The 26,592-nt window shown below is 46.4% G+C and overlaps 2 protein-coding genes and 3 pseudogenes across 2 annotated transcripts; all 5 read right to left on the bottom strand.

Moving 5' to 3' along the window:
• Positions 1-3,231: 3,231 nt before the first annotated feature.
• LOC119280369 lies at positions 3,232-4,002 on the bottom strand (annotated as a pseudogene).
• Positions 4,003-8,458: 4,456 nt separating this feature from the next.
• On the bottom strand, positions 8,459-13,760 carry LOC119280368 (annotated as a pseudogene).
• Positions 13,761-16,179: 2,419 nt separating this feature from the next.
• LOC119280367 lies at positions 16,180-16,826 on the bottom strand (annotated as a pseudogene).
• Positions 16,827-18,319: 1,493 nt separating this feature from the next.
• LOC119280366 lies at positions 18,320-18,886 on the bottom strand. Its single transcript, XM_037561238.1, has one exon. The coding sequence runs from the start codon at positions 18,884-18,886 to the stop codon at positions 18,320-18,322; it is 567 nt and encodes a 188-aa protein (XP_037417135.1).
• Positions 18,887-25,046: 6,160 nt separating this feature from the next.
• LOC119280365 lies at positions 25,047-25,613 on the bottom strand. The gene has a single exon (XM_037561237.1). The coding sequence runs from the start codon at positions 25,611-25,613 to the stop codon at positions 25,047-25,049; it is 567 nt and encodes a 188-aa protein (XP_037417134.1).
• Positions 25,614-26,592: the final 979 nt, after the last annotated feature.

Raw genomic sequence — 26,592 nt, 5'->3', positions numbered from 1 at the left:
TGGTTTAATAGATCTGAAAATAAATGCAAAGAAAAATAGATCGCAAAGGCAAATATGATGAAAAGAGACCCGGGGCCGTAGGTTTCACTAGTGGCTTCTCTCGAGAAAAATAGCAAACAGTGGGAAAACAATTACTATTGGGAAATTTTAGAACTTCAAATAATCATGACAATATCCAGGCAATGATCATTATATAGGCATCATGTCCAAGATTAGTAGATCGACTCCCGCCCGCATCTATTACTATTACTCCACACATCGACCGCTATCCAGCATGCATCTAGTTTATACAGTTCATGGAAAAACGGAGTAATGCAACAAGAACAATGACATGATGTAGACAAGATCCATTTATCTACTGCGGAGATATACATCCAATCTTGTTATCCTTAGTAGCAACGATACATACATGTCGGTTCCTCTTCTGTCATTGGGATCAAGCACCATAAGATCGAAGCCACTACAAAGCACCTCTTCCAATTGCAAGATAATACATCAAGTTGGCCAAACATAACCCAAATATCAGAGAAGAAATACGAGGCTATAAGCAATCATGCATACAAGAGATCAAAGAAGACTCAAATAACTTTCATGGATAAAAACATAGATCTGATTATAAACTCAAAGTTCATCGGATCCCAACAAACACACCATAAAAAGACTTATGTCATACGGATCTCCAAGAGACCATTGTATTGATAATAAAGAGAAAGAAAGGAAGCCATCTAGCTACTAACTACGTACCCGTAGGTCTACAAAGAACTACTCACGCATCATCGTAGAGGCACCAATGGAAGTGGTGAACCCCTCCATGACAGTGTCTAGATTGGATCTGGTGGTTCTGGACTCTGCAGCGGATGGAATTAAATTTTGTCGACTCCCCTAGGGTTTCTAGAATATTAGGGTATTTATAGAGCAAAGAGGCATTTCAGGGGGTACCCGAGGTGGGCACAACCCACCAGGGCGCGCCTGGGCCTCCTGGCGTGCCCTGGTGGGTGCTGCTCCCCTCGAGCCACCCCCCAGGTGCTTCCTTGGCCCACTGGATGTCTTCTAGCCCAAAAAATCCTCCAATAGTTTCGTTGCGTTTGGACTCCGTTTGATATTGATTTCCTACGATGTAAAAAACATGCATAAAACAACAACTGGCACTGGGCACTATGTCAATAGGTTAGTACCAAGAAATGATATAAAATGATTGTAAAACATCCAAGAATGATAATATAACAGCATGGAAAAATCAAAAATTATAGATACGTTGGAGACGTATCAGTGTCCACCATGTATCTGTCATAGGTATAAGTGGCCGTCCAACGCCCTGTGATGGGCAGACCTTGGCCTGGTTCGATGTCGACATCGTCGTCCATACCGTCGACGTCTTCGTCCGCATAGTCTAGCATGTCGGTTAAATCCTTGACAGTGGCTATTAACTGGGTGGTGGGCGGGGCATACAATTGACCGCTCTTTGCCCCCAGCCCAAGCTGGGCGTAGTTCGGAGGCAAAGCTTCGATAATGGCAAGAGACTGCATTAAGCCTAGTGCTTCGTCTAAGAGCGAAAGTCGGGTAGAAGTTTGCGGATCTGTAGGGCTGTGCTCGGTGATAGATACCAGATCGGGCCCGATGGACGCAAACCTCGACAGTACAGAGTTATCGTCCAGAGACGAGTCCAAGATCGCATCTGGTTCTCCGGTCGGAAGTTCCATGGTAGGAGAGAGTCCGGCGGGGCTGATCCTCCCGTCTTCGAATGATACGATCTACCCCAGATCTAAGGCCGAGGCAGGTGTGGGCGTTGACCCCTGGACGGGATCTAACGGCGGATCCGAAGAGCCTTCTTCATGGGGGTAGGGAGTGGCAACCGAGGCCGCAAACCACTCGAAGATCAAATCTCCTCGAATATCAGCGATGTAATTCAGGTTTCCAAACCTGATCTGGTGGCCGGGGACGTAATTGTCGACCTGCTCAAGGTGGTCGGTCGAGTTGGTGCGAAGCACGAAGCCACTGAACACAAAGACCTGTCTAGGGAGAAAGGTTTCCCTTGACACAACATCATCACTGATGAAGATGCGAGTCATCAATCCTTCTGTTGACAACACATCGGAGCTCTGAACGAAAGCACCAATGTGGGTGTCAAAACCGGCAGATCTCGGGTAAGGGGGGGGGGGCAAGCTGTATGTCTTAGGATCGATGGTAACAATTATCAAAGGGACACAATGTTTACCCAGGTTCGGGCCCTCTTAATGGAGGTAAAACCCTAATCATGCTTCATTATATTTGATGGGTATAGGCGTTACAAGAGTTGATGTACCATGAGATCATAATAGCTAACCCCTAGCTCGGCTAGCCTATGAATGTTATGATCCTGCCTCCGGTCTAAGCCCTCCGGTTTATATAGAAAGCAGAGGGGCCTAGGGTTGTACATAGTCGGTTTAACAGAAAGGAAATATCCTATCCGGACACCTAATCTTGCCCTTCACGTATACGGGAGTCCCAACAGGACATGGGAGGTGGTCTTGTCCCTTTATCTTCATGGCCCATCAGTCCGACCCATATTGAATAAGCCGGACGCCCGAGGACCCCCTAGTCGAGGACTCCCTCAATGACCATGAAGGGAGAGGTGGAGAAGGAGGCCGACGACAAGCATGGAGGAGAGACTCTACCGGAGAACATTGCATGTTCATCATCAGGATCACCAACACTCTATTCATCATTACTATCATCTTCTCCATCAACATCTTCACTAGCACCATCTCATCTTCAAACCCTAGATCATCCCTCTTGCTCAAATTTTTGTATCAAAGTTCATATTGGTACCTTTGAGTATTTTATGTGTTGATTACACATTTGTAGTTGATGCATAGGAGAATTATTTGTGAAAGAGTGTTATGTTCAAATTGTTCTTCATCCATACCTACCGATCATTATCCATATGATGTCTTGTGAGTTGATCCATTATTTCTTGAGGACATGTGAAAAGTCTTATTGATAGTAGTCATATGAAGTACATTTCCATTCAATGTTTTGATTATATGTTTTGTTGTTCCTCCTCTAGTCGTGTTATGAGAATGTCAATTGCATGACACTTCACCATATAGAGGCCTAGGGGAAGGAATTGTGGAATCAGTTTATTGATTATGGGTTGCTGGAGTGATAGCAACCCAAACCCCAGTTTATCAATTGTTATGTGAGGGGCTATTTTGGATCCAATTGTTTAATGTTATGTTAAATTTATCTTGATTACTTCAAATGTAGGGAACGGTGAATCAAACGACAGGCCGAGATTCCACATGAATTAAATAAAATTCGAATGCAGTATACAAAAAACACGAACAAAACCCTTTACCGACGGTACAACATCACTTCCACCAATGTGATTGGTGGTCCTTATCACTATGTCGCCAAGCTTCCAAAGTGACGCGTCACTTTTTTCCAAACTAAGCATGGGCCCTTGCTCGTGTATGGTAAACTCTTCTTTCATTCATCGCTTAGAAAGTACCAACAGATTGTGCTTTGTGGAGACCCCAAAATGACACCATCTATGAGGGGAATGCAAGGTGCTGACCTTCCGTTTTCATGTCATAGACCATGCCCCAATCCTCTCCCACCGATCCAGTACACACAATCACCCTTGAGTCCCGAAACACCTTCCGCATATATCGACACTCCATTGTTTCTCCCAACAAACACTGAGTGTCCCCTTAAGTCAGCCACAACGTCCCAACATGCTCGGCGCTGGGGATCATACCTCAGAACAAATATTTCGTCATGTTCTACACGGCAATGCCCCCCTCCTCGCAGCTGCAAACTAACCATGCAGGCTGCATTCCTCCAGATTTGGTATATGTTACCATCGCATAACACAAGGTTATTAGCACTAATGAAAGTTGAGATTATATTATATGGCGGGGAGAAGCTGGTGGCGTCGTCGTACAGTAGGTTGCGTCCGGCAGATGACAACAATGTCTCTATAGTGGTCATCGCATTTAATTCTGGTCTTGTCCCGTGCATCTGGATGATCCGCTTGTTATGCACTACATGATGTGCTAATGTGTGGCCTTTGAGGATGACAGGTTCCCTGCGGCGGTGCGCCGGAAGGCGGAGCACATGGACATCTGCAAACTAAATGAGGTAGTAGACCATGCCATTTCTATGGTAGAGGCGGATCTGGTCTCCATCGTCGAGGTGGATGGGGTCGGGTCAGCCCACCTCCTGGCCCCAACGGTGATGTAGGCAAGCCTATTGATGTCACATATCATGGTGGATAGGAAGTCGTCAGTGGTGGGTTCGGTGTAAAGACCATCTTGGAGACGAGGCAACTGTCATAGATAAGCAGGGGTAGGAGGAACTCAGCGGCCATGATGGGGTGGAAGAGGCTGAGAAGACTACGATCGCTGTCGATGCAGACAGAGAGGACAAGCCATCCGCGGCAACAGCCAAGACATGACCTAACCGAGGGGATTGTGGTGAGCTTGAAGGAGCGGCATGCGGTGGGGCAGAGCTTGCCTGAAGGGTTGAGCCCGAAGGAGCTATGTGTAAGGATCAAGGCTACAGTGGTACGACGCTTGATGGCGGTGGTGATGCAGCGCTTAGCGGGTCATCGCTGTGGTCCACGAGTTGCGATAGTGACTGTGGCGTGAGCGTGGAACGCCCTGTCGGGCAAGTTCCCCGCGCACTCGCGTAGCACTTGAGGTCATCAAGTCCATCGGCGATGCGGCAGACGAGCTCCGGCGGTAGGTCTGCCCAGGCCCGACATGACAACATGGCATGGCAAGGATTTTGGACAGGGTTGGGGAATTTCTTAATGAAAAATGGGGGGCTCTCACTCACACAAATAAAGAAAGAAAGAAAGAAAGAAAGAAACACTGAAGTTGCGTGCCCTCGCCCATGATGGAACTATTTTAAAGTGTCTGACTGAGCCACAGAAACGTGCGTGCAGAAAATTGCTTGAAGAAATAGCGGTAATGATTGTATATATATTTTAATTAATGCTTCGAGAATTCGTGATTTCCTTCCGCCAAATCAATATAGAATTTAATTAGTGCTTCCAGAAATTACGTAAAATACTCAAATATTTTTCGTTGGTAAATCGTGATTGCTTGAAAATAGACATATACTGCATCAGTCCCGCGTTAGCTGGCTCGTGATTGTTTTTGGTAAGTCGTGATTGCTTGAAAATAGACATATACTGCATCAGTCCCGCGTTAGCTGGCTCGGATTTTACTAAATAAGGATGTATCTAGACACGTTTAAGTGTTGGATACATTTGTATCTAAACAAATCTAGATCAACTAATTTGGAGCCAAGGTTGTACAAAATATTAATGTTGTTCGGAAACCACGTATTTGCTTCCAACAAACAACTAACATATTTTTCCTATAGCACTAAAGTGGCATGGACACTTAAATTTGGCCAACACTCGGTGTGTGAACACCGACGTGCTTGATCATTGCAATGTGAGACTGACATGTCTCCAACGTATCTATCTATAATTTTTTATTGTTCCATGTTATTATGTATCAATCTTGGATGTTTTATATACATTTACAAGCAACTTTATATCATGTTTTGGAACTAACCTACTAACTTAGTGCCCAGTATCAGTTGCTGTTTTTTACTTTGTAGAATACAAGTACCAAACGAAGTCCAAATGCCACGATACCTTTTGGAGATTTTTTATGGCAATCAGAGACCCGGGAAGCTTCACGAAGGAACAAGAAGACAAAGGAGTGGCCCAGTAGCCACCAGGGCACTCCAGGGGCCTGGGGCGCGCCCTGGTACATAGTGGGGCCCACAAGCCTCTATTTGACCTAAATCCGCCTTTCTAAATACTCTAAATCAGGAAACCTACCAGGGAGTCCACGAATTACTTTTTTTGTTGTCGCAAGCCTTTGTTCTCGAGAGATCTCATCAGGGGACCCTTTCTGGCACTCTGCCGGAGGGAGAAACGATTACAGAGGGGTTCTACATCATCCTTGTTGTGCCTTCGATGATGCATCAGTAGTTTATACGGACCTATGGATCCATTGTTGGTAGCTAGATGGTTTCTTCTCTTGTTTTGATTCTCAATACAATGTTCTCCTTGGTGTTCTTGGAGATATATTTGATGTAATGACTTTTTGCGATGTGTTTTTGGGATCCGATGGATTGTGAGTTTATGATCAGATGCGTCCATGAATTTTATTTGATTTTTCCCAGAACTCTTTTATGCATGATTATTATAGCTTCATATTTTTTCCTCCGATTTATTGGTTTGGTTTGGCCAAGTAAATTGATTTATCTTGCCATGGGAAGAGGTGCTTTGTAATGGGTTCGATCTTGTGGTGCTCAATCCCAATGCCAGAAAGGGACATGACACATATGTATCATTGCTATTAAGGGTAACAAAATGGGATTTATTCATACATGAGTTTATCTAGTCTACATCCTATCATCTTGCTTAATGCATTACTCTATTTTTCCAAGAACTTAATACACTAGATGCATGTTGGATAGCAGTCGATGTGTAGAATAATAGTAGTATATGCAGGTAGGAGTCGGTCTACTAATTTTGGACATGATGCCTATGTATGATCATTGCCTTGGATATCAACATAATTATTTGCTTTTGTATCAATTGCCCAACAATAATTTGTTTACGCACCTTAGGTTATTTTCTCGAGAGAAACATCTAATCAAAACTATGGCCCCCGGTTCTATCTTTTCTCATATATTAAAAATAAAAATACCTTGTTGAAATTTTCTTCTATGTATTTTATTTTGTATTTTGTTCAATCTATCTATCAAAAACTATACAATTTATCTTGCTCGTAACAGTTGAGGGATTAACAACCTCTCTATGCATTGGGTTGCAAGTATTTGTTGTTTGTGTGCAGGTGTTGTTTACATAATGTTGCTTGGTTCTCCTACTAGATTAATAAGCTTGGTTTCATAACTGAGGGAAATACTTATCTCTACTACACTGCATCATCCTCTCCTCTTTGAGGAAATCTCAACACGTCTCATAAGTAGCAGAGATGTCCATTCCGAGTCATGTGGGCTATTTCAATAGTCAAACGCTTCATCCTAGCTCCTCTCCTCTTCTCTCGTAGGTCCTTAGAAAACTAAGACGGAAAAGAAACTTATTAAAACGAGGGCTATCGCCACAGCAACACCTCTCACATCTAGCAGCAGCTCGCCATCCCCTCCCACTCCAACACCACAAGCTCCAGCCAGCTACTGTGGCCGTCATGGTTGTAGCATCCCTGCAAGCTGCCCCCTACATCCCATCTGCGAGTTGCACCATCGTCGGGTGGCATCCCAACATCTCTTTTGCTGGTTGTAGCTCATAGCAACGTTGGCCCCAGCCCAGGGTAACCAATGTTCCTATCCTAGAACACAATGACCATAGTAGTAGCAAGTTGAGGTGTCATTCCCTCCCCGGTGTGACCATAGTTGCATTTTCCCCCCCCCCCCCCCCACCTCCTCCCATTTTGCTGCCAGGCTGTCAACATCATATTGCAGCAACACATCAGTTGTTACCACGCATAGTGGCTATGGACAATCGCCAGAGTTAGTGGTCCATGCTTCGGTTCACAGCTTTGAAGCCATGACCATCAAGGGAGAGGTGGAGAAGGAGGCCAAGGATGACCATGGAGGAGCGACTCTACCGGAGAACACTTCATGTTCATCATCGGGATCACCAACACTCTATTCATCATCAGGATCATCTTCTCCATCAACATCTTCACCAGCACCATCTCATCTTCGAACCCTAGATCATCCCAGTTGCTCATTCTTTTTATCAAAGTTCATATTGGTACCCGTGAGTATTTTATGTGTTGATTACACGTTTGTAGTTGATGCATAGGAGAATTATTTGTGAAAGATTGTTATGTTCAGATTGTTCTTTATATATTCGTACCTACTGATCATTATCCATATGATGTTTTGTGAGTTGATCCATTAGTTCTTGAGGACAGGCAAAAAGTCTTATTAATAGTAGTCATGTGAAGTAGATTAACATTCAACGTTTTGATTATATGTTGCGTTGTTCCTCCTCTAATGGTGTTATGAGAACGTCGATTGCATGACACATCACCATATTGAGGCCTAGGGGAAGCAACTGTGGAATCAGTTTGTTGATTATGGGTTGCTGGAGAGATAGTAACCCAAACCCCAGTTTATCAATTGTTATGTGAGGGGCTGTTTTGGATCCAATTGTTCAGTGTATTGTTAAATTTATCTTGATTACTTCAAATGTAGGGAAGTGTGAATCAAATGACTGTCTAATGATTCCACATGAATTAAATAAACTTTGAATGTAGTATACAAAAAACATAAACAAAACCCTTTACCCATGGTACAACATCACTTCCACCAATGTGGTTGGTGGTCCTTATCACTGTGTGGCCAAGCTGGCCCAGTGATGCATCACCTTTTTTCAGACTAAGCATGAGCCCTTGCTTGGTTCTGGCAAACTCGTCTTTCATTCATCTCTTAGAAAGTACCAATATATTGTGCTTTTTGGAGACCCCGAAACGATACAATCTATGAGGGGAATGCAATGTGTTGACCTACAGTCTTCATGTCCCAGACCATGCCTCAATCCCTACCTCTCCCACCGATCCAGTACACACAATCTCCCTCGAGTCCCGGAACACCTTCCACATATATCAGCACTACATTTTTGCTCCCAACAAACCATGAGTGTCCCCTTAAGTCGGCCACAATGTCCCAACATGGTCGGCCCTAGGGGTCATACCTCAGAACAAATATTTCATCATGTTCTACATGGCAGTGACCCCCTCCTGGCAGCTGCAAACTAACCATGCAGGCTGCATTCCTCCAGACTTGGTATATGTTACCATCGCAGAACACAATGTTATTAGCACTAGTGAAACTCGAGATTGTATTATATGGCGAGGCAAAACTAGTGGCGCCATTGAATAGTGGGTTGCTTCCCACAGATGACAACAATGTCTCTATAGTGGCTGGCACGTTTAGATCTGGTCTTGCCCCATGCATCTAGATGATCCGCTTGTTATGCACTACATGATGTGTTAATGTGTGGCCCTCGAGGATGATAGGTTCGCGGCTGCTGCGCTGGAGTAGGCGGAGCACATGGACATCTCAAAACCGAGTGAGGCAGTAGACCATACCATTTCTTTGGTAGAGGAGGTCGGCGATCTGGTCTCCATCAGTGAGGCGGATGTGGTCGAGGATAGCCCACCTCCTGGCCCCAGCGGTGATGTTGGCAAGCCTATTGATGTTAAATATCATGGCGGCCAGGAAGTAATCACCAGTGGGTTGGGTGCAAAGACCATCTTGGAGACGAGGCGGCTATCGTAGATCAGCGCGGCCAGGAGGATATCAGCGGCCATGACGGGGTGGAAGTGGCTAAGTAGAGTATGACCATCGTTGATGCAGACAGAGAGGGCAAGCCATCCGCCGCAGCAGCCAAGACAGGTCCTAACTGAGGGGATTGTGGTGAGCTTTAAGGAGCGGCATGTGGCGGGGCAGAGCTTGCCGGAAGGGATGGGGTTGAGCCCGAAGAAGCGACGCGTGAGGATCGAGGCTACAGTGGTATGACGGTTGATGGTGGTGGTAATGCAGTGCTTAGCGGGTTCGCCGCAGTGGTCCATGAGCAGCGTGGCGACGGCGGCGTGAGCACAGAATTTCCATGTCGGGCAAGTTCCCCGCGCAATCCCATAGCACTTGAGGTCGTCAAGTCCTTCGGCGATGCGGCAGACAAGCTCCGGCGGCAGGTCTGCCCACGCCCGGCACGACAAAATGACGGGGAAAGGATTTTGGCGAAGTTTAGGAATTTCTTAATGTAAAATGAGGGGCTGTCGCTCAAAGAAAGAAAGTAACACAGAAGGTGAGTGCCCTGGCCTATGATGGAAATCTTTTAATGCGTCTGACTAAGCCAGGGAAACATGCATGCAGAAAATAACTTGCAGAAATTGCGGCAACAATTGTATATATAATTTAATTAATGCTTCCAGAAGACGTGATTTCTTACTCTTTTTTGTTGTTTTTGGTAAATCGTGATTGCTTGAAAATAAACATATACTCCATCGGTCCGGCGTTAGCTGGTTCAAATTTGACTAAATAAGGATGTATCTAGACATGTTTAAGTGTTGGATACATTTTTATCTAAACAAATCTAGATCAACTAATTTGGATCGTACAAAATATTAATGTTGTTCAGAAGTCACATATTTGCTTCCAACAAACAACTAAAATATTTTTCCTATAGCACTAAAGTGGCATGGACACTTAAATTTTGGCCAATGCTCGGTGTGTGAACACCGACGCGTTCGATCGCTGCAATGTAAGACTGATAAGTCTGCAAATCGAGATTGTATTATATGGCGGGTGAAGCTGGTGGCGGCGTCGAACAGTAGGTTAGTTCCTACATATGACAACAATGTCTCTATAGTGGCTAGTGCATTTAGATCTGGTCATGTCCCGTGCATCTGGATGATCCGCTTGTTATCACTACATGATGTGCTATTGTGTGGCCCTCGAGGATGAAAGGTAACCTGGAGCGGTGCTGCGTTAGGCGAAGCACGTGGACATCTTGAAACCGTGGTCGATGACGGGGTGGAAGAGGCTCACCATACTATGACCGTGGTCGATGCAGACAGAGAGGGAAAGCCATGCGCCGTAGCAGCCAAGACAGGTCCTAACCGAGGGGATTGTGGTGAGCTTGAAGGAGCGGTGTCGGTGTCAAAACCAGCGGATGTCGGGTAGGGGGTCCCGAACTGTGCGTCTAGGCGGATGGTAACAGGAGACAAGGGACACGATGTTTTTACCCAGGTTCGGGCCCTCTCGATGGACATAAAACCCTACTCGTGCTTGATTAATATTGATGATATGGGTAGTACAAGAGTAGATCTACCATGAGATCAGAGAGGCTAAACCCTAGAAGCTAGCCTATGGTATGATTTTTTTGTTGTTCGTCCTACGGACTAAGACCCTCCGGTTTATATAGACACCAGAGAGGGCTAGGGTTACACAGAGTCGGTTACAATGGGAGGAGATCTACATATCCATATCGCCAAGCTTGCCTTCCACGCCAAGGAAAGTCCCATCTGGACACGTGACGAAGTCTTCAATCTTGTATCTTCATAGTCCAGGAGTCCGGCCAAAGGTTATAGTCCGGTCATCCGGACACCCCCTAATCCGGGACTCCCTCGGTAGCCCCTGAACCAGGTTTCAATGACGACGAGTCCGGCGCGCTGATTTACTTCGGCATTGCAAGGCGGGTTCCTCCTCCGAATATTTCATAGAAGATTTTGAACACAATGATAGTGTCCAGCTCTGCAAAATAAGTTCTACATACCTCCGTAGAGAGAATAATATTTGTACAAATCTAATCTGCGGATGTATTCTGTAGCATGACATCATGCCACAGCCAAGCCTTCATTTGAATTGTTTTACTGTCCCACCTCAGCGCGTTTAGCGAGGCGGTTTCCTTGGCACGTCTTGTCAAAGCAGAGATCGTGTACCCTTATTCCGGGATTCTCATCAATACGGGCGTGGGTAACCCAACCACACCATTAATCATGGAGCTTGGGAGATAAGTGAGTTTTACTAGGCTGGTGGGGGTACATAGTTTCATCCGCCCATATAAGGGGATAAGGATCCACTCTTTCCATTTACGCCTTCTTCCTCCTTTGCTTATCCATCTCCGCGCACTCGAGCTCCAGCGCCCAAGTCCGCACTTCCCACCTCAACCTTCTCCAGCCATGTTCGGAGCGGGAGGCAGGTGGATGGCCTCCTCCGTTACGGAGGGGCACATCAAAAAGTTGAGGAAACCCGTATACTTGTCCAACGACATCGTGCACCGGCTCCCAAATCAGGGGCAGCTCATCCCCACCCCTAGGTCCCATGAGAGGGTGGTGTTTCTCCCCCATTTCCTCTGCGGACTGGGCTTCCCACTCCACTCATTTGTCCGGGGGCTCATGTTCTACTACGGCCTTGATTTCCACGATCTGGCCCCGAACTTCATCCTCAACATCTCGGCGTTTATCGTCGTGTGCGAGGTCTTCCTCCGCATCAAGCCCCACTTCGGCTTATGGCTGAAGATCTTTAACGTCAAGCCAAAGGTAGTGGGCGGCCAGCAGGCGGAGTGCGGAGGCGCCAAGGTGGGTAAGATGGCCAACGTCACATGGCTCGAGGGCTCCTTTGTGGAAACCATCAAAGGGTGGAAATCGGGGTGAGGGCGGAACGCCATATCGGCCAAGTTCTCTGCGCACTCGCGTAGCACTAGAGGTCGTCAAGTCCGTCTGCGATGCGGCAGACAAGCTCCGGCGGCAGATCTGCCAAGGCCCGGCACGACAACATGGCGGGGCAGGCATATTATCGAGGTTGGGGAATTTCTTAATGAAAAACAAGGTGCTTTCCTTCACACAAAGAAACAAAGACAGACAGAAGCAGAGAAGCTGAGTGCCCTGGCCTATGATGGAAATCTTTTAAAGCGTCTGACTGAGACACGGAAAAGTGCATGCAGAAAATTACTTGCAGAAATTGAGGTAACAGCTGTATATATAATTTAATTAATGCTTACAGAAGAATTGATTTCCTTCCGCCAAATCAATATAGAATTTAATTAATGCTCTAGAAATTACGTATAACACTCAAATGTTTCTCCTTGGTAAATCATGATTTCTTACTCTTTTTTGTTGTTTTGGTAAGCCGTGATTGCTTGAAAATAAACATATACTCCATCGGACCCGCGTTAGCTGGCTGGTATTATACTAAATAAGGATGTATAGAGACACGTTTAAGTGTTGGATACATTTGTATCTTAACAAATCTAGATCAACTAATTTGGATCGAAGGTTGTACAAAATATTAATGTTGTTCAGAAATCACAGATTTGCTTCGAACAAACAACTAAGATAGTATTCCTATATCACAAAAGTGGCATGGACACTTAAATTCGGCCAACGCTCGTTGTGTGAACATTGACGCGCTCGATCGTTGCAATGTGAGACTGATACGTCTCCAAATCTAGATTGTATTATACGGCGGGGCGAAGTTGGTGGCGGCGTCGAACAGTAGGTTGCTTCCTATAGATGACAACAATGTCTCTATAGTGGCTCGTGCATTTATATCTGGTCCTGCCCCGTGCATCTCGATGATCCGCTTGTTATGCACTACATGATGTGCTAATGTGTGGCCCTCGAGGATGACAGGTTCCTGCAGCGGTGCTGCGGTAGGTGGAGCACATGGACATCTCTAAACCGAGTGGGGAAGTAGACCATACCATTTCTGTGGTAGAGGAGGTCGGTGAGCTGGTCTCCATCGTCGAGGCGGATGGGGTCGAGGATGGCCCACCTCCTGGCCCCAGCGGTGACGCAGGCAAACCCATTGATGTCACATATCACGGCGGCCAGGAAGTCATTTGTGGTGGGGTTGGGTGTAAAGACCATCTTGGAGACGAGGCGCCTGTCGTAGATAAGCGGGGGCAGGAGGATCTCAGCGGCCATGACGGGTTGGAAGAGGCTGAGCAGACTACGACCGTCGTCAATGTAGACAAAGAGGGAAAGCCATACGCCGCAAGAACCAAGACAGGTCATAACCGAGGGATTGTGGTGATCTTGGAGGAGCGGCATGCGGCGGGGTAGAGCTTGCCTGAAGGGATGGGGTAGAGCCCGCATGAGCGAAGCATGAGGATCGAGGTTACAGTGGCAACGCTTGATGGTGGTGGTGATGCAGCGCTTGGCTGGATCGTCGTTGTGGTCCATGAGCAGCGACGGCGACGGCGGCGTGAGCATGGAACGCCATATCGGGAAAGTTCTCTACGCACTCGCGTAGCACTTAAGGTCGTCAAGTCCGTCCATGATACGGCACACAAGCTTCAGCGGCAGATCTGCCTAGGCCCCACACGACAACGTGGCGGGGCAAGCATATTGTTGAGGTTGGGGAATTTCTTAATGAAAAACAAGGAGCATTGGCTTACATAAAGAAATAAAGACAGAAAGAAACAGAAAAGCTGAGTGCCCTGGCTAATGATGGAAATCTTTTAAAGTGTATGACTGAGCCACGGAAACATGCATCCAGAAAATTACTTGCAAAAATTGCGGCAACAGCTGTATATACAGTTTAATTAATGCTTCCAGAAGACGTGATTTCCTTCCGCCAAATCAATATAGAATTAATTAATGCTACCAGAAATTACATAGTCTCCATCGTCGAGGCGGATGGGGTCGAGGAAGGCCCACCTCCTCACCCAAGCGGTGACGCAGGCAAGCCCATTGATGTCACATATCATGGCGGCGAGGATTCGTCTATGGCGGGGTTGGGTGTAAAGAAGAGGCGGCTGTCGTAGATCAGCGGGCGCAGGAGGATCTCAGCGGCCATGAAGGGGTGGAAGAGGCTGAGTGCACTATGACCGCCGTCGATGCAGACAGAGAGGGAAAGCCATCCGCCGCAACAACCAAGACAGGTCCTAACCGAGGGGATTGTGGTGAGCTTGAAGGAGCGGCATGCGGCGGGGCAGATCGAGCTTGCCTAAAGGGATGGGGTTGAGCCCGAAGGAGCGATGTGTGAGGATCGAGGCTACAGTGGTACAACGCTTGATGGCGGTGGTGATGCCGCGCTTGGCTGGATCATCGATGTGGTCCATGAGCAGCGACGGCGACGGTGGCGTGAGCGCGGAATGCCATATCGGGCAAGTTCCCCGTGCACTCGCGTAGCACTTGAAGTCGTCAAGTACGTCGGCGATGCACAAGACAAGCTCCGGTGGCAGGTCTGCCCAGGCCTGGCACGATAACATGGGTGCCAAGGATTTTAGCGAGGTTGGCGAATTTCTTAATGAAAACGAGGGGCTTTCGCTCACTCAAACAAACAAAGGAAGGAAGAAATAAATAAATAGTAAGTCTATGTGCCCTAGTCGATGATGGAAATCTTTTAAAGCGTTTGACTGAGCCACGGAAACGTGCATGCAGAAAATTGCTTGCAGAAATTGCGGTAACAGCTGTATATATAATTTAATTAATGCTTCCAGAAGTCGTGATTTCCTTCTTCCAAATCAATATATAATTTAATTAATGTTGCCAGAAATTATGTAAAACACTCAAATGTTTTTCCTTGGTAAATCGTGATTTCTTACTCTCTTTTTTTGTTTTTGGTAGTCGTGATTGCTTGAAAAATAGACATAGTAAACTCCATCGATCCCGCGTTAGCTGGCTCAGATTTTGCTAATTTGTAGCGAAGGTTATACAAAATATTAATGTTGTTCAAAAATCACAAATTTGCTTCCAACAAGCAACTAAAATATTTTTCATATAACACTAAAGTAGCATGGACACTTAAATTTTGGCCAACTCTCGGTGTGGATAAGGAGGCTGACGGCGAGCATGGAGGAGAGACTCTACCAGAGAAACTTTCATGTTCATCATCGGGACCACCAACACTCAATTCATCATAAGGATCATCTTCTCCATCAACATCTTCACAAGCACCATCTCATCTTCAAACCCTAGATCATCCCTCTTACTCAATCTTTGTATCAAAGTTCATATTGGTACCTATGAGTATTTTATGTGTTGATTACACGTTTGCAGTTGATGCATAGGAGAATTATTTGTGGAAAATTGTTATGTTCATATTGTTCTTCATATATTCATACCTACTGATCATTATCCATATGATGTCTTGTGAAATGATCCATTAGTTCTTGAGGACATGCGGAAAGTCTTATTGATAGTAGTCATGTGAAGTAGATTACCATTCAATGTTTTGATTATATTTTGTGTTGTTCTTCCTCTAGTGGTGTTATGAGAATGTCGATTGCATGACGCTTCACCATATTGAGGCCTAGGGGAAGGAATTGTGGAATTGGTCTGTTGATTATTAGTTGCTGCAGAGATAGTAACCCAAACCCCAGTTTATCAATATTATGTGACGGGTTGTTTTTTATCCAATTGTTTAATGTTGTGTTAAACTTATCTTGTTTACTTCAAATGTAGGGAACAGTGAATCAAATGAAAGACCGACGATTCCACATGAATTAAATAAAATCCGAATGTAGTATACAAAAAACATGAACAAAACCCATTACCGACAGTAAAACATTACTTCCATGAATGTGGTTGGTGGTCCTTATCACTATCTCGCCAAGCTTCCCTAGTGACGCATCACTTTTTTCCAGATTAAGCATGGGCCCTTGCTCGGGTCTGGTAAACTCTTCTTTCAGTCATCGCTTAGAAAGTACCAGCCGATTGTGCTTTGTGGAGACCCCAAAATGACATCATCCATGAGGGGAATGCAAGGTGTTGACCTGCCAGTTTTCGGGTCATAGACCATGCCCCCATCACTACCTCTCCCACCGATTCAGTACACACAATCACCCTTGAGTCCCGGAACACCTTCCGCATATATCGACATTGCATTGTTCCTCCCAACAAACACTGAGTGTCCCCTTAAGTCGGCCAAAACGTCCCAACATGGTCGGCGCTGGGAGTCATACCTCAGAACAAATATTTCGTCATGTTCTACACGGCAACGACCCCGTCCTGGCAGCTGCAAACGAACCATGAGGGCTACATTCCTCCAGATTTGGTATATGTTACCATCGCATGACACAAGGTTATTAGCACTAATGAAATTGGAGATTGTATTGGATGACGGGTCGAAGCTGGTGGAGGTGTCAAATAGTAGGTTGCTTCCTACAGATGACAACAATGTTTCTATAGTGGGTGACGTGTTTAGATCTGGTCATGTCCCGTGCATCTGGACGATCCGTTTGTTATGCACTACAAGATGTGCTAATGTGTGGCCCTCGAGGATGATAGGTTCCCGGCGGCGGCAGTGCTGCGGCAGGCGGAGAACGTGGACATCTCCAAACCGAGTGATGCAATTGACCATACAATTTCTATGCTAAAGCAAGTTGGCGATCTGGTCTTCTTCGACGAGGCGGATGGGGTCGAGGATGACCCGCATCCTAGCCCTAGTGGTGACGTAGGCTAGCCTATTGATGTCACATATCACGGCGGCCAGGAAGTCGTCACTGGTGAGGCTGGGTTCAAAGACCATCTTGGAGACGAGGCGGCCGTCGTAGATCAGCGGGGCCAGGAGGATATTAGCGGCCATGATGGGGTGGAAGAGGCTAAGCAGACTATGACCACCGTCGATGCAGATAGAGAGGGAAAGCCATGCGCCGCGGCAACCAAGACATGTCCTAACCGAGGGGATTGTGATGAGCTTGAAGGAGCGGCATGCGGCGGGGCAGAGCTTGCCTGAAGGGATGGGGTTGACCTCGAAGGAGCAAAGTGTGAGGATCGAGGCTACAGTGGTACGATGCTTGATGGCGGTGGTGATGCAGCGCTTCGCTGGATCGTCATTGTGGTCCATGAGCAGCGACGGTGACGGCGGCATGAGTGCGGGACGCCATATCGGCCAAGTTCTCTGCACACTCGCGTAGCACTAGAGGTTGTCAAGTATGTCAGCGATGCGGCAGACAAGCTCCGGCGGCAGATCTGCCAAGGCCCGGCACGACAACATGGCGGGGCAAGCATATTGTCGAGGTTGGGGAATTTCTTAATGAAAAAAGAGGTGCTTTCGCTCACACAAGGAAAGAAAGACATAAAGAAACAGACAAGATGAGTGCCCTGGCCAATGATGGAAATCTTTTAAAGTGTCTGACTGAGCCATGGAAACCTGCATGCAGAAAATTACTTGCAGAAATTGCGGTAACAACTGTATATATAATTTAATTAATGCTTTCAGAAGACGTGATTTCCTTCCGCCGAATCAATATAGAATTTAATTAATGCTTCTAGAAATTACGTATAATACTCAAATGTTTTTCCCAGGTAAATCGTGATTTTTTACTCTTTTTAGTTGTTTTTGGTAATCCATGATTGCTTGAAAATAAACATATACTCCATCAGACCCGCGTTAGCTGGCTGGTATTATACTAAATAAGGATGTATAGAGACACGTTTAAGTGTTGGATACATTTGTATCTTAACAAATCTAGATCAACTAATTTGGATCGAAGGTTGTACAAAATATTAATGTTGTTCAGAAATCACAGATTTGCTTCGAACAAACAACTAAGATAGTATTACTATATCACAAAAGTGGCATGGACACTTAAATTCGGCCAACGCTCGTTGTGTGAACACCGGCGCGCTCGATCGTTGGAATGTGAGACTGATATGTCTTCAAATCGAGATTGTAATATCTGGCGGGGTGAAGCTGGTGGCGGCGTCGAACAGTAGGTTGCTTCCTACATATGACAACAATGTCTCTATGGTGGCTAGTGCATTTAGATCTGGACCTGTCCTGTGCATCTGGATGATCCCCTTGTTATGCACTACAGGATGTGCTAATGTGTGGCCCTCGAGGATGATAGTTTCCGGCAGCGCTGATGCGGTAGGTGGAGCACGTGGACATCTCTAAATCGAGTGAGACCGTAGACCATACCATTTATGTGGTAGAGGAGGTCGGCGATCTGGTCTCCATTATCAAGGCGGATGTGGTCGAGGACGGCCCACCTCCTGGCCCGAGCGGTGACGCGGGCAAACCCATTGATGTCACATATCACAGCGGCCAGGAAGTCGTCTGTGGTGGGGTTGGGTGTAAAGACCATCTTGGAGACGAGGCGCCTGTCGTAGATAAGCGGGGGCAGGAGGATCTCAGCAGCCATGACGGGGTGGAAGAGGCTGAGCAGACTATGACCATTGTCGATGCAGATAGAGAGGGAAAGCCATCCGCTACAGCAACCAAGACAGGTCCTAACCGAGGGGGTTGTGGTGAGCTTGAAGGAGCGGCAGGCGGCGGGGTAGAGCTTGCGTGAAGGGATAGGTTGAGCCCAAGGGAGCGAAGCGTGAGGATCGAGGCTACAGTGGTACAGCGCTTGATGGCGTGGTGATGCAGCGCTTGGCTTGATCATTGATGTGGTCCACGAGCAGCGACAGCGACACCGGCGTGAGCGCGGAACGCCATATCGGCCAAGTTCTCTGCGCACTCGCGTAGCACTAGAGGTCGTCAAGTCCGTCTGCGATGCGGCAGACAAGCTCCGGCGGATGATCTGCCAAGGCCCGGCACGGGAACATGGCGGGGCAAGCATATTATCGAGGTTGGGGAATTTCTTAATGAAAAACAAGGTGCTTTCCTTCACAGAAAGAAACAAAGACAGACAGAAGCAGAGAAGCTGAGTGCCCTGGCCTATGATGGAAATCTTTTAAAGCGTCTGACTGAGCCATTTAAAAGTGCATGCAAAAAATTACTTGCAGAAATTGAGGTAACAGCTGTATATATAATTTAATTAATGCTTACAGAAGACTTGATTTCCTTCCGCCAAATCAATAAAGAATTTAATTAATGCTTCTAGAAATTACGTATAACACTCAAATGTTTCTCCTTCGTAAATCGTGATTTCTTTCTCTTTTTTGTTGTTTTTGGTAAGCCGTGTTTGCTTGAAAATAAACATATACTCCATCAGTCCCGCGTTAGCTGGCTGATATTATACTAAAGGAGGATGTATAGAGACATGTTTAAGTGTTGGATCCATTTGTATCTTAACAAATCTAGATCAACTAATTTGGATCGAAGGTTGTACAAAATATTAATGTTGTTCAGAAATCACAGATTTTCTTCGAACAAACAACTAAAAAATTATTCCTATATCACAAAAGTGGCATGTACACTTAAATTCGGCCAACGCTCGTTGTTTGAACACTGACATGCTCGATCGTTGCAATGTGAGACTGATACGTCTCCAAATTGAGATTGTATTATATGGAGGGGCGAAGTTGGTGGCGGCGTCGAACAGTAGGTTGCTTCCTATAGATAACAACAATGTCTCTATAGTGGCTCGTGCATTTAGATCTGGTCCTGTCCCGTGCATCTGGATGATCCGCTTGTTATGCACTACATGATGTGCTAATGTGTGGCCCTCGAGGATGACAGGTTCCTGCAGCGGTGCTGCGGTAGATGGAGCACGTGGACATCTCTAAACCGAGTGAGGCAGTAGACCATACCATTTCTGTGGTAGAGGAGGTCGGTGATCTGGTCTCCATCGTTGAGGCGGATGGGGTCGAGGATGGCCCACCTCTTGGCCCCAGCGGTGACTCGGGCAAACCCATTGATGTCACATATCACGGCGGCCAGGAAGTCGTTTGTGGTGGGGTTGGGTGTAAAGACCATTTTGGAGACGAGGCGCATGTCGTAGATAAGCGGGGGCAGGAGGATCTCAGTGGCCATGACGGGGTGGAAGAGGCTAAGCAGACTATGACCGTCGTCAATGCAGACAAAGAGGGAAAGCCATCCGCCGCAACAACCAAGACAAGTCCTAACCAAGGGATTATGGCGATCTTGGAGGAGAGGCATGCGGCGGGGCAGAGCTTGCCTGAAGGGATGGGGTTCAGCCCGCAGGAGCGAAGCATGAGGATCGAGGTTACAGTGGCAACGCTTGATGGTAGTGGTGATGCAGCGCTTGGCTGGATCGTCGCTGTGGTCCACGAGCAATGACGGCGACGGCGGCGTGAGCGCGGAACGCCATATCAGGAAAGTTCTCTGTGCACTCGCGTAGCACTTGAGGCCGTCAAGTCCGTCCACGATGCGACAGACAAGATTCAGCGGCAGATCTGCCCAGGCCCCACACGAAAACATGGCGGGGCAAGCATATTGTCGAGGTTGGGGAATTTCTTAATGAAAAACAAGGGGCATTGGCTGACATAAAGAAAGAAAGACAGAAAGAAACAGAAAAGCTGAGTGCCCTGGCCAATGATGGAAATCTTTCAAAGCGTCTGACTGAGCCACGGAAACATGCATGAAGAAAATTACTTGCAAAAATTGCGGCAACAGCTGTATATACAGTTTAATTAATGCTTCCAGAAGACGTGATTTCCTTCCGCCAAATCAATATAGAATTAATTAATGCTACCAGAAATTACATAGTCTCCATCGTCGAGGCGGATGGGGTCGAGGATGGCCCACCTCCTCACCCAAGCGGTGACGCAGGCAAGCCCATTGATGTCACATATCATGGCGGCCAGGATTCGTCTATGGCAGGGTTGGGAGTAAAGACCATCTTGGAGAAGAGGCGGCTGTCGTAGATCAGCGGGGGCAGGAGGATCTCAGCGGCCATGAAGGGGTGGAAGAGGCTGAGTGGACTATGACCGCCGTCGATGCAGACAAAGAGGGAAAGCCATCCGCAGCAACAACCAAGACAGGTCCTAACCGAGGGGATTGTGGTGAGCTTGAAGGAGCGGCATGCGGCGGGGCAGATCGAGCTTGCCTAAAGGGATGGGGTTGAGCCCGAAGGAGCGATGCATGTGGATCGAGGCTACAGTGGTACAATGGTTGATGGCGGTGGTGATGCCGCGCTTGGCTGGATCATCGATGTGGTCCATGAGCAGCGACAGTGACGGTGGCGTGAGCGCGGAATGCCATATCGGGCAAGTTCCCCGCGCACTCGCGTAGCACTTGAAGTCATCAAGTACGTCGGCGATGCACAAGACAAGCTCCGGTGGCAGGTCTGCCCAGGCCTGGCACGATAACATGGGTGCCAAGGATTTTGGCAAGGTTGGGGAATTTCTTAATGAAAACGAGGGGCTTTCGCTCACTCAAACAAACAAAGGAAGGAAGAAATAAATAAATAGTAAGTCTATGTGCCCTAGCCGATGAAGGAAATCTTTTAAAGCGTTTGACTGAGCCACGGAAACGTGCATGCAGAAAATTGCTTGCTGAAATTGCGGTAATAGCTGTATATATAATTTAATTAATGCTTCCAGAAGTCGTGATTTCCTTCTTCCAAATCAATATAGAATTTACTTAATGTTGCCAGAAATTATGTAAAATACTCAAATGTTTTTCCTTGGTAAATCGTGATTTCTTACTCTCTTTTTTTTTTGGTAAGTCGTGATTGCTTGAAAAATAGACATAGTAAACTCCATCGATCCCGCGTTAGCTGGCTCAGATTTTGCTAATTTGTAGCGAAGGTTATACAAAATATTAATGTTGTTCAAAAATCAAAAATTTGCTTCCAACAAGCAACTAAAATATTTTTCATATAACACTAAAGTGGCATGGACACTTAAATTTTGGCCAACTCTCGGTCTGGATAAGGAGGCTGACGGCGAGCATGGAGGAGAGACTCTACCAGAGAAACTTTCATGTTCATCATCGGGACCACCAACACTCAATTCATCATAAGGATCATCTTCTCCATCAACATCTTCACAAGCACCATCTCATCTTCAAACCCTAGATCATCCCTCTTGCTCAATCTTTGTATCAAAGTTCATATTGGTACCTATGAGTATTTTATGTGTTGATTACACGTTTGCAGTTGATGCATAGGAGAATTATTTGTGGAAAATTGTTATGTTCATATTGTTCTTCATATATTCATACCTACTGATCATTATCGATATGATGTCTTGTGAAATGATCCATTACTTCTTGAGGACATGCGGAAAGTCTTATTGATAGTAGTCATGTGAAGTAGATTACCATTCAATGTTTTGATTATATTTTGTGTTGTTCTTCCTCTAGTGGTGTTATGAGAATGTCGATTGCATGACGCTTCACCATATTGAGGCCTAGGGGAAGGAATTGTGGAATTGGTCTGTTGATTATTAGTTGCTGCAGAGATAGTAACCCAAACCCCAGTTTATCAATATTATGTGATGGGTTGTTTTTTATCCAATTGTTTAATGTTGTGTTAAACTTATCTTGTTTACTTCAAATGTAGGGAACAGTGAATCAAATGAAGGCCGACGATTCCACATGAATTAAATAAAATCCGAATGTAGTATACAAAAAACATGAACAAAACCCATTACCGACAGTAAAACATTACTTCCATGAATGTGGTTGGTGGTCCTTATCACTATCTCGCCAAGCTTCCCTAGTGACGCATCACTTTTTTCCAGATTAAGCATGTTCCCTTGCTCGGGTCTGGTAAACTCTTCTTTCAGTCATCGCTTAGAAAGTACCAGCCGATTGCACTTTGTGGAGACCCCAAAATGACATCATCCATGAGGGGAATGCAAGGTGTTGACCTGCCAGTTTTCGGGTCATAGACCATGCCCCCATCACTACCTCTCCCACCGATTCAGTACACACAATCACCCTTGAGTCCCGGAACACCTTCCGCATATATCGACATTGCATTGTTCCTCCCAACAAACACTGAGTGTCCCCTTAAGTCGGCCAAAACGTCCCAACATGGTCGGCGCTGGGAGTCATACCTCAGAACAAATATTTCGTCATGTTCTACACGGCAATGACCCCGTCCTGGCAGCTGCAAAAGAACCATGAGGGCTACATTCCTCCAGATTTGGTATATGTTACCATCGCATGACACAAGGTTATTAGCACTAATGAAATTCGAGATTGTATTAGATGACGGGTCGAAGCTGGTGGAGGTGTCAAATAGTAGGTTGCTTCCTACAGATGACAACAATGTTTCTATAGTGGGTGACGTGTTTAGATCTGGTCATGTCCCGTGCATCTGGACGATCCGCTTGTTATGCACTACAAGATGTGCTAATGTGTGGCCCTCAAGGATGATAGGTTCCCGGCGGCGGCGGTGCTGCGGCAGGCGGAGCACGTGGACATCTCCAAACCGAGTGATGCAATTGACCATACAATTTCTATGCTAAAGCAAGTTGGCGATCTGGTCTCCTTCGACGAGGCGGATGGGGTCGAGGATGACCCGCATCCTAGCTGTAGTGGTGACGTAGGCTAGCCTATTGATGTCACATATCACGGCGGCCAGGAAGTCGTCACTGGTGGGGCTGGTTTCAAAGACCATCTTGGATACGAGGCGGCCGTCGTAGATCAGCGGGGCCAGGAGGATCTTAGCGGCCATGATGGGGTGGAAGAGGCTAAGCAGACTATGACCACCGTCGATGCAGATAGAGAGGGAAAGCCATGCGTCGCGGTAACCAAGACATGTCCTAACCGAGGGGATGTGATGAGCTTGAAGGAGCGGCATGCGGCGGGGCAGAGCTTGCCTGAAGGGATGGGGTTGACCTTGAAGGAGCAAAGTGTGAGGATCGAGGCTACAGTGGTACTATGCTTGATGGCGGTGGTGATGCAGCGCTTCGCTGGATCGTCGTTGTGGTCCATGAGCAGCGACGGTGACGGCGGCGTGAGTGCGGGACGCCATATCGGCCAAGTTCTCTGCACACTCGCGTAGCACTAGAGGTTGTCAAGTACGTCAGCGATGCGGCAGACAAGCTCCGGCGGCAGATCTGCCAAGGCCCGGCACGACAACATGGCGGGGCAAGCATATTGTCGAGGTTGGGGAATTTCTTAATGAAAAAAGAGGTGCTTTCGCTCACACAAGGAAAGAAAGACATAAAGAAACAGACAAGCTGAGTGCCCCGGCCAATGATGGAAATCTTTTAAAGCGTCTGACTGAGCCATGGAAACCTACATGCAGAAAATTACTTGCAAAAATTGCGGTAACAACTGTATATATATTTTAATTAATGCTTTCAGAACACGTGATTTCCTTCCGCCGAATCAATATAGAATTTAATTAATGCTTCTAGAAATTACGTATAATACTCAAATGTTTTTCGCAGGTAAATCGTGATTTCTTACTCTTTTTAGTTGTTTTTGGTAATCCATGATTGCTTGAAAATAAACATATACTCCATCGGACCCGCGTTAGCTGGCTGGTATTATACTAAATAAGGATGTATAGAGACACGTTTAAGTGTTGGATACATTTGTATCTTAACAAATCTAGATCAACTAATTTGGATCGAAGGTTCTACAAAATATTAATGTTGTTCAGAATTTGCTTCGAACAAACAACTAAGATAGTATTACTATATCACAAAAGTGGCATGGACACTTAAATTCGGCCAACGCTCGTTGTGTGAACACCGGCGCGCTCGATCATTGGAATGTGAGACTGATATGTCTTCAAATCGAGATTGTAATATCTGGCGGGGTGAAGCTGGTGGCGGCGTCGAACAGTAGGTTGCTTCCTACATATGACAACAATGTCTCTATGCTGGCTAGTGCATTTAGATCTGGACCTGTCCTGTGCATCTGGATGATCCCCTTGTTATGCACTACAGGATGTGCTAATGTGTGGCCCTCGAGGATGATAGTTTCCTGCAGCGCTGATGCGGTAGGTGGAGCACGTGGACATCTCTAAATCGAGTGAGACCGTAGACCATACCATTTATGTGGTAGAGGAGGTCGGCGATCTGGTCTCCATTATCAAGGCGGATGGGGTCGAGGACGGCCCACCTCCTGGCCCCAGCGGTGACGCGGGCAAACCCATTGATGTCACATATCACAGCGGCCAGGAAGTCGTCTGTGGTGGGGTTGGGTGTAAAGACCATCTTGGAGACGAGGCGCCTGTCGTAGATAAGCGGGGGCAGGAGGATCTCAGCAGCCATGACGGGGTGGAAGAGGCTGAGCAGACTATGACCATTGTCGATGCAGGTAGAGAGGGAAAGCCATCCGCTGCAGCAACCAAGACAGGTCCTAACCGAGGGGATTGTGGTTAGCTTGAAGGAGCGGCAGGCGGCGGGGTAGAGCTTGCGTGAAGGGATAGGTTGAGCCCAAGGGAGCGAAGCGTGAGGATCGAGGCTACAGTGGTACAACACTTGATGGCATGGTGATGCAGCGCTTGGCTTGATCATTGTTGTGGTCCACGAGCAGCGACAGCGACGCCGGCGTGAGCGTGGAACGCCATATCGGCCAAGTTCTCTGCGCACTCGCGTAGCACTAGAGGTCGTCAAGTCCGTCTGCGATGCGGCAGACAAGCTCCGGCGGATGATCTGCCAAGGCCCGGCACGAGAACATGGCGGGGCAAGCATATTATCGAGGTTGGGGAATTTCTTAATGAAAAACAAGGTGCTTTCCTTCACAGAAAGAAACAAAGACAGACAGAAGCAGAGAAGCTGAGTGCCCTGGCCTATGATGGAAATCTTTTAAAGCGTCTGACTGAGCCATTTAAAAGTGCATGCAAAAAATTACTTGCAGAAATTGAGGTAACAGCTGTATATATAATTTAATTAATGCTTACAGAAGACTTGATTTCCTTCCGCCAAATCAATAAAGAATTTAATTAATGCTTCTAGAAATTACGTATAACACTCAAATGTTTCTCCTTCGTAAATCGTGATTTCTTTCTCTTTTTTGTTGTTTTTGGTAAGCCGTGTTTGCTTGAAAATAAACATATACTCCATCAGTCCCGCGTTAGCTGGCTGATATTATACTAAAGAAGGATGTATAGAGACATGTTTAAGTGTTGGATCCATTTGTATCTTAACAAATCTAGATCAACTAATTTGGATCGAAGGTTGTACAAAATATTAATGTTGTTGAGAAATCACAGATTTTCTTCGAACAAACAACTAAAATATTATTCCTATATCACAAAAGTGGCATGTACACTTAAATTCGGCCAACGCTCGTTGTTTGAACACTGACATGCTCGATCGTTGCAATGTGAGACTGATACGTCTCCAAATTGAGATTGTATTATATGGAGGGGCGAAGTTGGTGGCGGCGTCGAACAGTAGGTTGCTTCCTATAGATAACAACAATGTCTCTATAGTGGCTCGTGCATTTAGATCTGGTCCTGTCCCGTGCATCTGGATGATCCGCTTGTTATGC

The sequence above is a fragment of the Triticum dicoccoides genome, chromosome 3B, assembly GCF_002162155.2.
Source record: "Triticum dicoccoides isolate Atlit2015 ecotype Zavitan chromosome 3B, WEW_v2.0, whole genome shotgun sequence".
In the NCBI taxonomy this organism is placed as follows: Eukaryota; Viridiplantae; Streptophyta; class Magnoliopsida; order Poales; family Poaceae; genus Triticum; species Triticum dicoccoides.
The sequence above is the reverse complement of the archived record's forward strand: the minus strand, read 5'-3'. Positions and strand labels throughout refer to the sequence as shown.

Coding starts and splice junctions, on each gene's coding strand:
- LOC119280365 (XM_037561237.1), bottom strand. CDS start 25,613: ATGATCAAGCCAAGCGCTGCATCACCATGCCATCAAGTGTTGTACCAC.
- LOC119280366 (XM_037561238.1), bottom strand. CDS start 18,886: ATGATCAAGCCAAGCGCTGCATCACCACGCCATCAAGCGCTGTACCAC.